We start from the raw sequence: 17,315 nt of genomic DNA, 5'->3' as shown, positions 1-17,315 counted from the left end.
GCTCAATGTGTGAGAGTTGCTTATCTCCAGAGAGGGTTAAGACTGCCAGGGAGCTAAGCAACAGGGCAATAGTCTTCCCGCTGTCCCTCTGTGTGTAGTGGAGGGAGGGGGCCTAATTGCAGTCCAAAACTGAGGAATGTCTCTTCTTGCAACTGGAACTGCCCCCCACCCTCAGGTTCGCCTCACTACACCATTGCAGTGAGGCCAGAGGGGGCACTTTCATGCCGTGGCCTGACTGTCGCATTGGTGTGACGCCCCAAGTTGGAGGGCTGACTGCGGGCAGAGCCCACACTGCCCATGCCCAGCACGGGCCCTGCTGTCACAATCATAAATTACCATTCAAACCATCTTAACCTCTCACAGCCACCATTTCCCAGTGGTCCACATTTTTCATCCAACTAAGGGACATCGTACAACCATAACAGTACATTTATTAATTTCTCAAAAAAGCACACCGTCCTTTTGAAACATATCCATCAGTTGAATACGGGGGTCTAAAGTTAAGGGGCACTAAGGATTTACCATAAACCCTCTGCTTAGTGATCTTCCTTCTCCCTCTATAGTACAGTAAGTTCATAGATCGTGATATTCCTAGCCGATTGGTGGAATTCCATCTATTCTATTGCCTCCTCAACTGTTGATGTGGAGCTTCAATCGGTGATCTAAAAAGGCAGAGGGCTCTTAGTCTTGAGTGATGTAACATGTGAGGTCATTAGCAGTGCATTGCGGTGGCCTAAGTTATAGTTAGCTCAGGTAACTATAACTGCTGAATTTCTACGGCTTTGTGAATATGAAATCTGACTAACATCCCTGTAACCCTTATTTTTTTTAACATATATATTTATATATTTAATGGGTTCTGCCCATCAGATCCGCACAGACTTTTTGCTTTTTGACCACCTAATATGTGAAATTTTTACTGTGGGTGAGCCCCACCACTGGTGACACACCCATGGTAAACTCACTGTAAATAACCTGCACATGTTTACAATCATTAACCGCCTTTTAAGATAAGGCTTCTGTGACACAGGAAGGGTAAGGGGCACTTAACTGGTTAAACGTGAACATGTGTGAACACGTGTGTGTAAAAGTTTGAGGGTTATGCATGGGAGACTCCTGTTGTGCATAGCCTGGTGACTGCACACAGGTAGCGTTGCGCAGTGGAAACTCTGCATGATTAGATTTTGACCGGGATAGGCCTCATAATATTAGTGTACACTCATATGGAAAGTCAGCGTGGTTTACTGTCTGGTCTGCAGTGGCACTCCATTATGCAGCTATAGGGAGTACTGCCTTAGAGTGCAGCTTCGCTTCCCTTTGGCCTACAGAGACCAGTGACTTATTGAATTGGGGTGTAACCTGTGCTGGAAATTCCAAAAAGCTATTTCTACAGCTTATGGTTAATCCAAGATTGTCATATTTCTCTGGCTCAGCTCAGGATCAGAGCCCATGTCTGCTGTCACCTTACTGTGCCAAGTTAATTCAATTTCTCCCCGGTAAAGAACAAATGCCTCACCACACAAAGGGCACATATAACAGTGCATCACTCATCTTCTGAGGAGGAAAGGGGTAGGAAGAAGGTTCTGCATCAGTCCATCAGTTGTCATACAGTAGCAGGGATGGGCCAGTCCAATCCCACTGTGCAAAGGAGGGAGTCCAGACCTCTGGAGAGCTCAGGGTCGGACTGGGAACAGAAACCGACCCTGGCAAACTGCTCAGCCAGGCCCCCCTGGGGTGAGGGGGAGTGCAGCCAAGCAGCTTTCGAGGGCCGTTTTCGGCCGATTTTGTTACCGGGGGCCGATATTGCCGACCCCCGGTAACAAAAACGGCCTCCCAGGGGGCCAAACTGGCCCCCACCCTAGCGGCCTACCATAGAAACGCCTGGTGCCCGCTATGGCCAGTCCGGCCCTGGGAGAGCTAACACAGGAGGAGGCTCCTTTTGAAGATTTGGAATGATGTCAGCGAGGGTCAGGGTTGAGGCCACAGAGCAGATGTGACTAGTGACTCCAGGTGATGCCATTTTGGAATGTCCCAGCAGGCTGTGCAGGAAGGTTGGGACAGTGGCAGAAAGGTGATGTGGCACCCAAGGATATGCCAGACGGTCCTCACATGTGTAACGTTCATCCCCCACTTAAAATGTCTTGCACCAGGGAGAGAGCTCTCTCTTGGGGGTGTTTTTTTGCTGGACACTGGGACTGGAGGTGGCAGTCATGCAAAACTGGAAGAAGGAACCCCCTGATGCCCATCTGGACTATGGACTCTGACTTCAGTTGACCCCACAACAAGTGGGGCTCTCCCCAGGACCAGGAAGAGACTAGTTGGTGGAAAGGCTAGAATTCTGCACCAGAGAGGAGAGAAGCTCCAGAGGAAACACAGGAGAAAGGCTGGTGCAGGGAGTCGGTGTAACCAGCTCCCTGCAGCGTTTGTCACCTTAGAGGCCAGGAGGCCTGAGGAAAGCGCTCCAGGTGGCTAGAGCTCTCAACCAGGTGGAAAATGAGTCCAAGACGGGGGTAAAACGGCCTACCATGGCTCGAGACATGGCAGAACAAAGGATTTGACCTACCCCCTGCGAGGCCATAAAGTTTCTTGCCCAGGGAAACCACCAGGAGGAACTAGTAAATTATACAGACGCACACCCCCTCTCTGGAGCCAAGAGGGCCTGGGGATCTCAAGCCCTGGGCCAGATTCTTATCATGGGCGTCCAGGGCCTCCAAATTAAGGCCCCCACCACTGCAATGAGGTGGAGAGTACCGTTGCATCGCCCGCTGAAGAAGCCAGGACTCCGGGTTCCCAACACCTAGACCCTATTGAGGAAAGAAGGACGAGGGAGTGCTGCTTCATTTCCTCCATCTGTGGTGGCCTGCCCTGCCCGTGACTGAGGGGGAGTGGTAGACTGCCATCCCAGCGAACACCCTTTCCCCAGTAGTGTGCAGGGGATAAGAGTGCTGCCGATTCCTGCGGGTAACAGAGGAGAGGCTGCCTGAGCAGGAACTGGATGGGGCAGTCAGGGGTGGGCTCCCTAGGTTGCCTCATGAACTAAAACCTGCGGGGGGCTCAGGTAGGACTGAGCACCCCCACACAACAAAAAAAAAGAAGGGAGAGGCATGCGGTGCGAGGTCATGCAAAAATGTGGAACAAATGGAAAACAAAGGGCAAGCAGTTAATCAAATATGCATTGTTCCGGGGGAGTGGCCCTGCTTGATTTTATTGAAGCAATTTCTACTGTTAGTGGTAGTCCCTGGACAGAGGTGTCACCCCCTACATGTGAAAGAAAGCCCAGGGAAGCTGCAGAAGCCCCCCCGCTCCATCAGAGAGACCACAAAGAAGTTATCAAATTTGCCAACCCTAAGTTGGAATGGTCAAAAGCAAGAGGGACCAATTCAGGATTTTCCTTAGTTCCTCAAGCAGTCCCCAGGCTGATGCAGGAGCTCTACTGATGGGTTGTGCAGTGCCCTCTAGTGGCTAAGCCAGTGGCTGCCGTTATTGTGGCCAAAAGGTCTCTAAAGAAAGGTACATGTTGTACAACACCCTCTAGGAGCTAAGCCTGTGGTTACGTATGTTGTGATCAAATTGTAATATCCTCTAGGGGCTGTTTTTATAATCGTGTTCTTAATGGGTAAAAGTATATAAAAAGTACATGGACCCATTGGACCCATTGAAAGTTCGTTTGTGAATGCTTTATTTAAATAATACCATTGACAGTAACTACTGATCAAAATGTATAGGCTTTGTTACCGTTAATAAGTGCATTCACACATGGTTATTTTTGATTATTGCAATTACTCCTAAAATGAGGGTTTTTGACATGTGGTTTGTTGATCTTTACCCCTTTAGGGGGTCAGAGGTGATTAAGCAATATCAAAGGGTGTTTCCATTAGCCTTATGTATGTTTGTAAATTACTGCATAGTACTGAGCAGTGCGTGTGTAATAAATGTGAAATGTACTTTTCCTTTTTCAAAAGTCAAAGTACAGACTGGACAATTATTTACTGAGTGTTGTTATTACGTTCCAATTAATGGTGATTCCTAGCACTTACAACCTCCTTTGAGTAGTTGTACTGCTCTACCACCCTGAGAGACTCAAGCGATAGAATAGTGTTTTTGGTTCCCAGTGAAGGGAAAATATGAACCCATTACTTTTGCAGGCCACACACCTAATGGCCAGTATGTGTGTATATATATTGTGCAGGCCACACACCTAAACACACACACAGATCACAAGGCTTCTTGGTGCAGCAGTCTAAGCTGGGCTCTGGAAGCTCCATGGCACTCCTTCCCCTTTTAATTTAATTTTGGCCCTGGGGAGGTGGTGGTCCCCAGGACCCTTAAGGGCAATGGAGGGGGTTCACGTGGCCCCCTTCCTTTTTTCAATAAAGCCCCAGTGAGGTGGTGGTCCCAGGGACTCGCAAAACCCCCAAGAAGAGTGCCGTGCAGCCCTCCTTGGTAAATTAATCAATCGGCCTGCCCAGGGGAGGTGGCAGTCCCCGGAGCCACGATTGGCCATGGTAAAATATAAATAAGCCCCCAGGAACAAGCCCACCGGGGGCCCATGTTCAAACAAGCGGGGGAGACATTTTTTAAATGCTGCAAATTTGTGAATCTCTTGCAATGTTTGCTGCAAAAATGTTCAAACAAATATTTTTGGGGCCAGGCAGGGTCACTGGGGAACCTTAACACCAGGCCTAGGGGTCAGGGTATTCCTACCCTGTCCCCTTCTCTCTTTTGTTTTTTAATGTTTTTGCTTGGGACTCGTCAGAGTCCCAAGATGGCTGCCAACACTTCCTGATTGATGGGTTGGCAGCCAATCAGATATCTGGACAAGATCGGGAGGATTCGTGGAGGCTTCGTGCCTCTAGCTATACAAATTTGTTTTTTCTTTAATATTTCATAAACTACTGACCGGATTTACACCAATTAACAAAAAGGACTCTTTCTGGACCAAGAGCTGCATTTCTGCCAAATTTGATGTAATTCCGTTCAGGGTGTCTGGTTGTGTCTAAAATCTATATGGGAATTAACATGGGAAACACTTTTTTTGACCCCACCTTTTTCTCGGCCCCTGCTTGACTGATCATCCCGCAACTTTCCATACACAATAAGACACATCAGTGCATTTTTGGGGAAAATATTTAGATTATTGATCTTTGATCATTAATTACTTTGCACCCTTTGATGAATGTTCATAAAACATTGTAGACCTGCTGCCCTCATCCAATTGTCAGAGTCCTGAAAATTTTGTGAGGTTTCATGAAGAGGATGAAAAGAAAAAAGGGGGTTCCCAAAATGGGCTTCGAATCCAATGCCTTTTTCCATTCACTTTTGTATTTCCTGTAGAGCGATAATCGTCAGTTGGATTTTGACTACATTTGGAACGATTACATATTATGGTATCCAAATGATTCTTTTGGGGTACAGCAGGTAAGTAGGATTCATATTTTGTATGTTTTAAGTTTTTTTAGCTATACCTGTGGCTGCAGCAAAACCACAGTACTCCTGAGGTACATAGCGAGTACAAGTCATTAGCTGATTGGCTAATGACTGATTTTACAAAAGTTAAAAGCAGCCTTGTTGTTTTTAACTTGAGTTTACCTGTATTCTGTGTTATGCCTTGTAATATACGTAAGTATTAGGTTTGGTATTTTTCCAAAACCTATTAGCACTTTATTATAGTGGTAATAGGTAGGGTAAAATAATAATAAGTTCATATATACTTTAGTTTTTAAATTAAGGAGTACAGAGGTACACCTAAAAATAGTTAGTAAAGAAATAGAAACATTTTAAAAACACCACAAGACGCTTAATTTTGTAAATATACTGTGCTAAAGTGTCTTTTCCAATTTTAATATATTTAAATATGTTGAAAAATGGGTACAGAGTAGAACATTAATTAATAAAAATTACTTCCTTACTTGAAATAAAATGCTGTTGCTCGTACAATGCTACAAAAATATAGAGAAATTTAGAAATAACACTGGTAATCTTAGAAACTAATTTTGTGGGGCCGCGGTACACAACTCCTTATTTATACCCAAAAAATAAAGAAACATATAACATTTTTAGCAAAACATATTACAACTTAAATAAAGAGTTAATAGGTAGGGCATGCATACCAAAGCAATTACTTACCTATATCTAAAAAACATAACGCAGAGCACAGGAAAAGTGTACCTAAAAACAACATGCCTGCCCTCAAATTTTGTAAAGGCAGTCATTAGCCAATCAGCTTATGATTTGTCATCACTATGTATCGTGATAGTAAAAAATAATACACCTATATTTCACAAACACATCGCACAAACTTCTCTCTCTCCCTTTCAATACATTTTAAGTTATAAAACAGTGACACTACTTACCTGGACTACCTAAAATAAGCATCTGCGGACCATAATGTCTAATCCAGCCAATTTTGCAATACACACATTGAAATTAATTAAGCTACATGCATTGAATTTAACAAACTTTTAAGAACCCCACAACAATCGCATATTATGGTATATATTTTGTTGAAAAACCATTTCCATCTTTGCAGTTTAATGCTACAGTTCTTGTAATTTACACATTCCACTTTAGGTGACGCCGCTCTCTAACCGTTTACTTCACGTCACTGCACCGTACATAATTTACTGGATGCTACTCATCTTAACAACACTACAGTATATGCCACTACATTCTACGCTAGTCCACTGTACATTTATCCACTCTACCCGGCGCAGCTGGACTGCACACCATTGCAATGTACACCCCTATATGCTATTATACTATTAACGCCCTAAACTGTTGTGCTTACAACTCAGCGCTATTCCACTGTACCGTAATCCAATTTAAGCTATTCCACTACATGCTACTCCAGTATGGCCCACTTGATGGTATACTACTGGAGTGTACACTGTTCCAGTCTCCGCAGCTATATTCTATGCCTCATCATTGTGCTTAAATGCACTTTATGCCACTGCACTGTACCACAATCAACTGTATGCTATTTTGCTTTACAAGAGTACATTCTCTGCCACTCCAATAAACCGCACTTCACTGTATGTGACTACACTGTACGCTTGTATAGTGATCTCAATTAAGTTGGATGGCACTGTACTGTTCCCTTCTCTACTATATAGCACTCCACTCTACATCAAAACTAGGTGTTTGAGGGCGCCTCAGATTTAATTTATTATGGGTGCAGCCAGCACCGTATGATCTGTCACCTGAACACTAGGTAAAGCAGCTAGGTGTAGGAAAGCTGCAATCTCTGCAGGGTCTGAGGAAGGAGGGTCCATATTAAGTGTTGAGTAGAAGTCTCGAAATACTTTGTTAATCTTACCTTGATTTTCCCATCAAGTGTATGTACCCGGAGAATCGGCACTGGAGATAGGTCGGGCCGCATCAATCGTGCCAGTAAGGTGCCGGGTTTGTCCACTTCAGTGTGCACTTTTTGTGTATACGCCCTGTAATCTATCAACCGGAGATGCTGCAGCAGATCCGCATGTGTTAATCTGGCTTCTTGGAGCTGGGATGTGCTTTCAGTACTCTTTGCTGCCCTTCTTTTCAGGGGGCTTAGTGATTTACCAAGGCTGTCAAGTTCCCAGAGTGTGCTCTTCTGGCTCCCCCTATCGTGCTAATTGCCACCCCTCGCACCACCACCTTGAATGCCTCCCATTCCAATAATGGGGAGGAGTATGTCCCGGTGTTCTTGCTGAGGTAGTTATCAATCATCTCGGCTAGAGTCTCTCTTAAGACTCTGTCCTCTAATAAGCATGGTTGTAATTTTTATGTTGGAATGGGGGCAGGTACACAACCCCATGTAAATGTGATCTTGAGAGGACAGTGGTCGGAGATAGTTTTACTTAGATATGTAGCACGTGTAATTTTTGGTTGCAAGTATGAGGAGCAGAGGATTCTATCCAGCCAGGAATGAAGCATATGTGGAGAAGGATAAAATAGGGATTTCCCGAGGCCCTCATTATGGCCGTGCAAAACATCCAGGAGTTCCCAACCATCTACCCATTAATTCGGAACCCGGGCCTGACGTGCCGAGCCAGTACCCTGAACAGGAGGATAAGACCCGTCTAATGTTATATCCAGCACTGCATTCAAATCCCCTCCTAATATCTGTGGGTAATGGGTCCAGTCTGACAGTGTAATTGACAAATAGGTGATGAATGTGCCCTGTTTGGTGTTCGGTGCATAAATATATCCCAGAACCAGAGGCTCTCCATCTAGTGTACCCTTTATCAATACATAATGACCTTGTGTGTCGATTATAGAGTCTATAACTGCAAATGGGACCCCTGCACGAAGCCATATTGCAGCACCCCTTGAGTATGCAGAATAGATTGTGTAGAGAAATTGTCCTCTCCACCTACAACACAATTTTTGCGCCTCTATGTCAACCAAGTGTGTCTCTTGATTGAAAGCAATATATGTCTGTGTAATTTTGCTAAAAATTCTGTGCCACTTGTGTATTGACCCCATGCCCCTCACATCCCATGTCATCATATTATAAGTATTCAACACAGTAGGCATCCCCGGGTTCACATCGTCATTCACTAGCGACATCTTCAGCACATTCCGCCCCGCCCGAATATTCCAGTAAGTACCTTTAATAAACTCGGCTTAACCTTCATCAAATACTCAGTCTGGTGACAATCTGCTATCCGACCATACTGAAAGCTAACAATAGCAACATAATCGAAAGTAACTGTGTGCCTTCACCTATGGGGGAGGCCATCTGAAACCTTAATGAGCCACTGGAATTGCATAGCGTGTGCATTACTGTTGAAGTGTAGGGCGCCCGGACCCGAGACCCAACATGATGTGCCAGCAGGATGAAAGGGCCCAGTAATTATCACCTGAAGGGGGAGTTCCTCTGGAGGGACAGATTAGACCCTATTTGAGGTAGAATCAACCGTGTCTGACCTCGATCAGGGGGATCAGTGTGGTCAGATCATGATGCCCTCACACACCTGGTATGGTGTCATGCTTCATCATAGGCCGCTCCTCCTCAAGCCAGCGCTGCAATGCCCGACCGACCAGTGGGCTCTTTAGCGGAGATCTTTTAATCCATAAATGTGGTAAGGTGAGTGCATGTGATGGCTTGGAGATAGGGTGGTGACAGGGGTGACATAAAAGAGTCTAAGGGAACCCGGGGCAATTTTGATCAATTTGGGGTCCCTTGACACAGTAAAACGAGTGATGCTATCTAGGGGTAATAATGTACTAATACTCATTACTTTAGCGTGAGGGAAGACCATGATGTTGCGCCCACTATGGCGTTGGGAGGCAATAGGATTATGTGGAAACAATCTAAGTGCAGACTGTTCCATATTGGCATCAACATTCTCAACAAATTCGGAATAAAAGATAAACCGCATACTCTAGATGTGGAAAACAGTCTCCACATCACTGAAAGCACCAAAGACAGCCCCCTGCAAAACTGGATTAGGAAAAACTGCATTTCTGTTTGGACATCCTGATGGCTTTCTTAGCCCAGTGGCGTAACGCGAAACGAGTCTCCCCTGTCAGATGTGAGGAGGCTACAGAGTGTCCCATATCCCACTGATATTCATTGGCCTTGGGCTGAATAAGGCCCCCTTTAAAGACTGGGGCCCCCTGAAGGGTAGGGGGCCCCACTGCACTACAGGGGCTGCATTATGCCCCTGTCTTAGCCAACAAAAGAAATGAGCAGAAACTAGAGTATTTCCCTGAAGAGAAAACATCATTACTGAAATGATCTGATGGGTGGAGGCTTTATTAAATGCAACATGAAATCAGCCACTTCTTAAGAAGCAGTGCTCCATTCTCAGCTCTAGTAATAAGCATGACTTTGCACTGAAGATATTCGCAATTTGAACAAAGACATTTTCTTTAACATCTTCTACTCATACAGGCTTTAACTGAAATCTATTATAACCCCTAATTTTGGAGTTCTAATCCTAAATCGATAATTTTTCTCTTTTAAATTAGCGCTTTGGTTTAATTTGCTTCAGGAGTCAGGTGTGTACATCCATCAATAAACTGATGTCACTGACTTATGAATGGAAAACGCCTCCTTCACAACGCCCTTGCTCTCAAGAGCTTCCTACTTAACATTGAAAAGTGAATGTCTTCAAGTGCATGTTTTCAAACACACACTAGCATAACAAGCATTTGCAATGCAATAGTTCGGCCTTTAGGACCTTCTAAGGATTAAGTAATGCAGCATAATATGCAGCCCTGGAGCTTTCAGGGTGATGAGTCGCTTATGAGCAAGATTCTCTCATGCACAACGCTGCTGTTGCACCATGTTTAAAGCACATTTCCAAACCTCACACACCTCCTATACAAGTCTTACTACAAGCAACACCATTTTCAATCACACACTCCAGAGGCCGTCTTCCAAACACTGAAAACCAGAGCAGCTGAGAAACTCTCAAGGGCATAACTGTTATATCTAGGTTACAATATATTTAAAACTTCACAAAAGAACAGGCTTGCTATAGTAACATGACACATAGCTGTCTATGTGCCGGATACCTAGACACCATTCGTAGGGCGTTGTGAGAGGGGTGCAAATTTAAAACTGTAGCTGCACAAAGTAAGGCACTATCTTATCTTGTCCAAATACTCTACTGGCAAAGAGATGGCTGCGTAAGAAATGTGCCCAGTTTCCGTTCTGGTGTGGAAACGTGAGGCGCTGTTGGCTAAACTCCAGGAATTAGTGCTAATCAGGCCATACCAGCACCCGAGCAGCCACTAGCAATTAGGAAATGCAGTTAGCTCAACTCCTTTCACTGCGTGACTTCATCACAAGCCAATACACACAGCAGCTATGGCGTCCGCCTTAATGGTACACCACTGGAGCAAGTCTGCAGGCAAGAAATAATGGGAACAGTTTCATAGATGGAATTGGCAGCACGCAAGTGGCAATGTAAACAAGCCATTACAAAGGAAGCAAACTAAAGAGGCATTCACTTAATATGTTGTGGTGTTATGTTTCATATAGATGCCTTAATATAGGCATAATCTTTCACCTACGTTAGTTCCTATTCTCCACAATAACGGGCGCTGAGTGCTGACCTTATCTAGACTGTGGTTTGGGTACAGAAGGAGGGTTTTTCCTGAACAATGGCTTCCTATACCATCTTTGACATGCTCATCCAGTATGATTAAATATTCACAGGAGTTCTAGGAAACCAGGCAGGGGCTAGAATCCACCTGCATAAACATCTACGTAAACGGTTGATCCCATACGGCATCTTCATACCCAACAATGGCTGACACAAGACACAAGGGACAAAGGGACTCTATACTTTTCTGTATAAATACAGCACCTCTTGCTATCAGTAGTTAGAGGGAACCGAGACTTCCAGGCCGACACACTGACCAGAGACGCTGAGGCTCCTGATGCAGTCTCTCCAGCTGACAGTGGTCTAACCATCCCTTGCGGGGTGTCCAACTCGAGACCAGGACGAGGTCCCACACTCTCATTATTCAGGTAATGGGGTTTGACTAAATCCTAGTGGGATTCTTGGCTTCTTTCTCACCTACTCACATGCTAGGTACACTTTGGTACATCTAGACAGGCATCGTAGGATTATGCGCTTTATTTTATAAATGCATTTTATATTCATGTATATATTCATGACTATTGCAAAATGGTAGAACTATACTATTCCTTTTTATTCACTGTACTGCTGATCATATATCTCTGCTAATGTTTAACAGTGGTCGCACCACATATATTTTACACTAGAAGAACAACTGTGCAATAAATTCTTATTGTAAACACGCTCAACTGTTTCTTCTGTGTAACTCTCTGGACCAAATGAGCAAGTGACTGGGCGAAAAGTAGTACATTGTTTCCACGAGTCTGAGGAATCAGGGTTGTTGTGTTCTGAGGTTCCCAAAAACAAATCTCTCTGATAAAAGGAGATTCTAGTTGCACTGTGAGCTAGCTAATGCAAACAAGGCTAACATACGCGGTGGGGGTGCTCAGAATCAGTCTGCCACCAGGCCCACAGTGTATGTTATCCAAAAGCGCAGGTCCTGCAGGGGTACTATAGGAACTACACTACAGTGGTGGTGCAAATATACCTAGAGAATGCAAACCACTGGTGGTGAGCACTGCATATGCACCAATAAGGGTAAATTCCACTGAATGATAAGTGGTTGCTGACCTAGGAACTAGGTTTCAGTCCCCTCACCTAAGAGCAGCACCTTTGAGGCCACACTAAATAACAAATAAGCAATGTGACTCGAACAGTATTTAAGCTTCTAAATTACTTCACCTGGCAACATTTAAAAAACCAACAATGAAACGGCGTCAAACATGCTATGAAGCGCGTGCGGTCAGAGCTGTCAACTCGGGAGTTGGAGTCTCGGCGATTGCTCAACATCCTGTGATTTTTGGCAAATCACTTAAAATACAAGCAATGATTTTGGAGGGGTGGTGGGTGTGGGGTGAAGGGGGTAGGAAGAGAGAGCACAGGGTGAGGAGGCTGCCATGAGCGGGAAACAAGATGCAATGGCGAAAATGAAAGTGATGTCCTGTGATTTTGAGCAAATCACTAAAATACAAGCAGCGATCTTGGAAGGGTGGTGAGTGTGGGGTGAAGTGGTAGAGAGAGACGTCATACGGTGAGCAGGAAACAAGACACACTGTTGAAAATAAAAGCGGTGAGTGGTGGGGAGGCACGGCACACAATGTGACTGGGACAGCATTTGAGCTTATAAATGACTCCATCTGGCAGCATTTAACGAATAGCAATAAAACGGCATCAAACATGCTGTGAAGGGTATTCGGTTAGTGCTGCTGATGTGGGAGTTTGAGTCTCGGTGTCCACTTAACATCCTGTGATTTTCGGCAAATCACTTAAAATACAAGCAGCGATCACAGAGGGTTGGTGGGGGGTGGGGTGAAGGGAGAAATGGCACAGGGCAAGCAGGCTGCCAAGAGCAGGGAACAAGACGCGATGGTGAAAATGAAAGTGGGCACATTGTTAAAAGGCACACGCCTCCAAAGTAAAACAATGATTAAACCAGCGATGCAAATGCTGATCAAAACATGAAGCATAGTGTCCTTGAAGCGGGTGCTGTACTGATACACAAGCTGACGCAAGCAAGAACAAAAATTGTGCACTCAACTGTCGCAGGGGCTGTCTTCTGGAAGGGTTTGAAACACCAAAGGGCAGGACTAATTAAGCATGCTGACCAACCAAAAGCATGCATTTAAGAAGGGCACAAACAGGAACGAATGGAAAAGTTGGGCGATGCTTCAAGTCACAGTCTAGATTACAGCATGCTTTGCAGAGCAGCACATGTGCTGCCCAGGCTCGACCTAAAAACATGGATTCATCCTCAGTATCTTACATTAACAACCACAAATATACGTTTGACTTATCAAACCACAAACTGCAAGCTGTTGCTCAAACCTATCACAAGAGACAAAATCCCTCAGTCTGTACAAAAATGTCACAATTACCCCACCGAGAAATCAGTGGCCCGGCTTGTCTCTGGTTCCAAAAATTATAGCCACATAACATTCCTAAGAGAACAGAATGTACTGCCCTTGAATGCAAGAATTAAGTTTAAACATGCATGCTTCACTTTCAAACAAATCAACTAGCATACCTCCACTACACTCTATGTTGATACAAATGACACAACTTACTGAATACTACATATTCTCCTCTGGTACAGTAGCCATAATGGTTATATTGGGGTTTTATTTCTTAATAACAGTCATCATTAAGCACATTTAGCTTCCTTTTCTACCTAGTGCTCCACCCAGCAATACCTCATACAAGACGAGTGTCTCGGCGGGCCGCTACCTACACCCGTTATTCACTTGACCAAGTTTGCTGAAATGTAACACTATCCCCATGCTTCATAATTTTTGTAATGCTAGTGCAAAAACACTACATTTTATGATTCATACTTGGGTTTTATTGTAGAAATGTCTCACCTGCAAAAACGGGTCGACCTGTTGCTGTGGAGATGCCTGGGATACAAATATAAAAATGATCTGAGAAATGCATCATATTGCACAGTCTCACAAGCAAATGATCAAGGAAGTGAAAACAGGTACAAATACAATTTAATGTAACATTGGCTAGAATAACGTAGAGCATATTAGAACAAATTATTATTTATCAGTAGGCTACTACTAAAGTACAATGAAATTGCGAAGATGTATATTTTTGGTGGACAGTGGTATTTTTATTGCTTGGTTTGGGTACCTATCACATGAATATATCATTAATTTAACACTTTACTGAACACTCACCAGTGTGATAGGAGACATTGTGAAGTAAATTTATGTCTACATTCAGGTTTAAAATCTGGCATAGAGTTGGTTATACTTAAATATATTATGAAGACAGCATAGCTAAAGATTCAAAAGGAGAAGCATATTCAGATCCCAGTGCAATAAAAAAACATCTAAATGTGACTTTTCCCAAAACGTTATAATAAATATGCGGTTACAATGATAGGTTTTTTGTTTTATTTACTAGTGGTATGTGGTATGTACTAAATGTATGAAGGAGTGTCCTGTAGTGACAGCAGATGAAAATTCTATTCAGAATTCCAAATCAGATCTGTAAGACATCTAGATCAGAAACAAGTAGGTGACTGTAGAAGGGTTGAAAATTGTGATTGTGGTGTGGGTACTATAAAATCAAAACTGTACAGGGTTCAGAATATTCACCTCGTAGCGGAATCTTAGCCTAAGATTGAAACACCTTCATGAATCATGAAAGGAATTTATTCCAACTCTTCAAACACCAACAATGGCTCTGAAACTGTTTACCACCCATAAAAGACTTGACTGAGATACAACAACACATTAACAGTGACCCATGGACCTTGCATCCTTCCTTGGCCTTCTACAGTGCTAGAACATGCTTGGAATAGTTTCATTATCACTAGAATTCTTGGCTGAAGTCTTCCTTCAAGACTCCTCAGGATGTCAAGAGTTCATTGGAATTAGGGGTGAACATTGACAGAGAAAGATGGCAGTCACTCTGTGAAGAGCTCCGGCCCCGCACAACATCAGTACAATCCGCTGTAAATTGAGCTGTTCTGTTGCTGCAGTGAGCCTGCCAGAACTGGTGTGTTGTGGCGCAACACTGCCTCCCCTATTTTTTGTGGCCAGAACTGATGAGACAGCCCCATGTGGTCCGCTCCAGTTTGTTCGGCCTGGCTGCCACTGAGGTGAGGCCGCAGAGTCATTCATCAGCCCTGAGGATGAGTGTCAGCTCCCTGTGGGTGAATGTTGGTGATGTCCCCTTTCCTTGCCCGTTGGTAGCTTTGTTGGGGCCCCACTGTGTCTTGGGTTTGCTTTTGGGCCTAGCTGTGAGGCTCTGAACCAGCTCTCGACTCAGGGGCCAGATTGGGTCACAGTGTGCTCCCCAATGCAGCATGGGTGAGGCCCCCTCTCTAATATCGGAGTCCTCCCACTTCCTGTGCTGCCTTGAGGGAGCTCCCCGCATCTGGGAAACAAGTATGCAGTGATTTCCCTACCTCCTCCCCTCCCCCGGCCTCCCCTGCTTATGGCCTGGGATTGGCAGTTAGTTCAAGATGCGGGCAGCTCTTCTTGTAAGGTGCTAGGGTTTGCGAGGGTGTGCCCCCTTGGCTGATTGCAGCAGTCAGATTGGACTGTAGTGTGTGTGAGGGGGCTGCCCATGCTTGCTATTTTCACTGCCTACTTGCGCAGACATTGACGGCCTCATCTGGCTGTGGGTCACACGTTGCAAGACTTTCTTTCTTCCCATCCACCACGTACTTACAGCCATGACTCTGCATCTAGGGATGGAGCGGGGGATTGTTGACTCTCTTGGGACCCTCGCACTCTTTTTCCTTGACCCTCCCATTGAACAGGCATTATCACACTCTGATCCCGGCCAGTGCACTGTTTGATATTCGGCAGCAGTTTTTAGACCGCAGTACTCACAGCCTGTGATCGTGGCCTGTTTGTGCCACAGGCTGTGCTCCATTCGAGGAGCCAGAGCTACGGTGGTGTTACACCTCATTTGACTACGGCGGTCAGATCGGACCTCAGGGGTTGTGTAAGGGTTGTTCCGCTTGCTGGCTCCCCTGCCTCTCTGCCCCTGAGTTGATGGCTTCATTGGGCCGCCGGGCACGAGTTGGGGATTCCTCTTCTATCCTTCTCCCCACTTTGTGTCTCTGCCCATGCCTCTGCTGTAGGTTGACATGCAGAGAGACTGTTGATCCTCCATCTGCTCTCCTTCACCGACCTTCTGTTGGGGAGTGACACTGTCACATCCTGGTCCTGTCTGCGGAGTCAGAGGTTATTCAGCGATCATTTTTGGGCTGCTGCGCTTGGGGCGTCTCCTGTTTGCGCCTGACCCTGGGGATTTCCCCGCTTGTTGGACCCCACTGGACACTAAACAGTATGCTGCGTGGCCTCCTCCTTTCTCTTTGAGTGGTCGACATCTTTGGTGGCTGAACCCGATTGGTGGTTGCGCCACCAGCATGTGGCGTGGTCACGGGCCTCCTGGAACTGGCCTTTCATAGCGCCGTCCGGCGTAATTCTTCTGCCATTGTTTCTCCATTGTGGAGGTCTCACTGTCGTGGACTGCCCCACTGAGGATGCAATCTGTATTAGCTTATTCTTCCTTTGTGAGAGGTTTCCCCTGTCCCACTTTCCTCCCTTGCCACTCTTGGGAGTAAGACTCTCTTTCACAATGTTGTTCACCATTGGGAAGGCTAAGCTGCCCTAGCCCACCGTACAGGGGAAGATTTACAAAAATACTAAAGCCACTTCCTCAGAGGAGCCCCCACCTGAATCTGTGGGTGCTCAGTGTACTGCCCTCCAGTCCTCGGATGACTCCCCAATCCTGCAAGCTGGCATGGAACATCACACTTCTGTTGAGGGGCAGCTTGGGGAGCTTTGGCTCAATCTCTCTCTTATCTGCCAAGACTTACGCAACATGGCGGACAAGGTTGTAGATCTCAAGACCAGGCTTTCAATGGCAGAGGGTTCCATGCAATCCTGCCAATCTGAGGGGGCAGCCCTTCGGTGCCTCATGGCCCTGCTGGAGATGCGTATGGAGGATGCGGTGAGGCGCTCCCAGCGGAACAACATTTGAGTGGGAGGCATTACAGAGACTGCTGAGAGTTCGAACATGACTGCCTTCATTACCACTTGGCTCCGGTCCTTGGTGCTGTCTGATGCTGTGTCGCAGTGCTTCATTGTGGGACATGCCCACAGCTCCCTGATGGCCAAGCCTCTAACGGGGCCTCTGCCAAAACCCGTCATCACCCACCTATTGAGTTATGCTATTCGAGATGCTTTCTTGCAGGTCTCTTGCTTCTCATTA

General features: G+C 45.5%; 1 protein-coding gene across 3 annotated transcripts in view; it reads right to left on the bottom strand.

The window, feature by feature from the left end:
• ADGRG2 (adhesion G protein-coupled receptor G2) overlaps positions 1–17,315 on the bottom strand; it is a 900,557-nt gene that overhangs the window by 406,252 nt on the left and 476,990 nt on the right. For all 3 annotated transcript variants that reach the window (XM_085622206.1, XM_085622207.1, XM_085622208.1), the window contains one exon: positions 13,937–13,972. In XM_085622206.1, coding sequence (XP_085478332.1) covers positions 13,937–13,972 — 36 coding nt within the window. The remainder of the gene's footprint in view (positions 1–13,936; positions 13,973–17,315) is intronic.

Source organism: Triturus cristatus, chromosome 8, assembly GCF_964204655.1.
Source record: "Triturus cristatus chromosome 8, aTriCri1.1, whole genome shotgun sequence".
Lineage (NCBI taxonomy): Eukaryota > Metazoa > Chordata > Amphibia > Caudata > Salamandridae > Triturus > Triturus cristatus.
The sequence above is the reverse complement of the archived record's forward strand: the minus strand, read 5'-3'. Positions and strand labels throughout refer to the sequence as shown.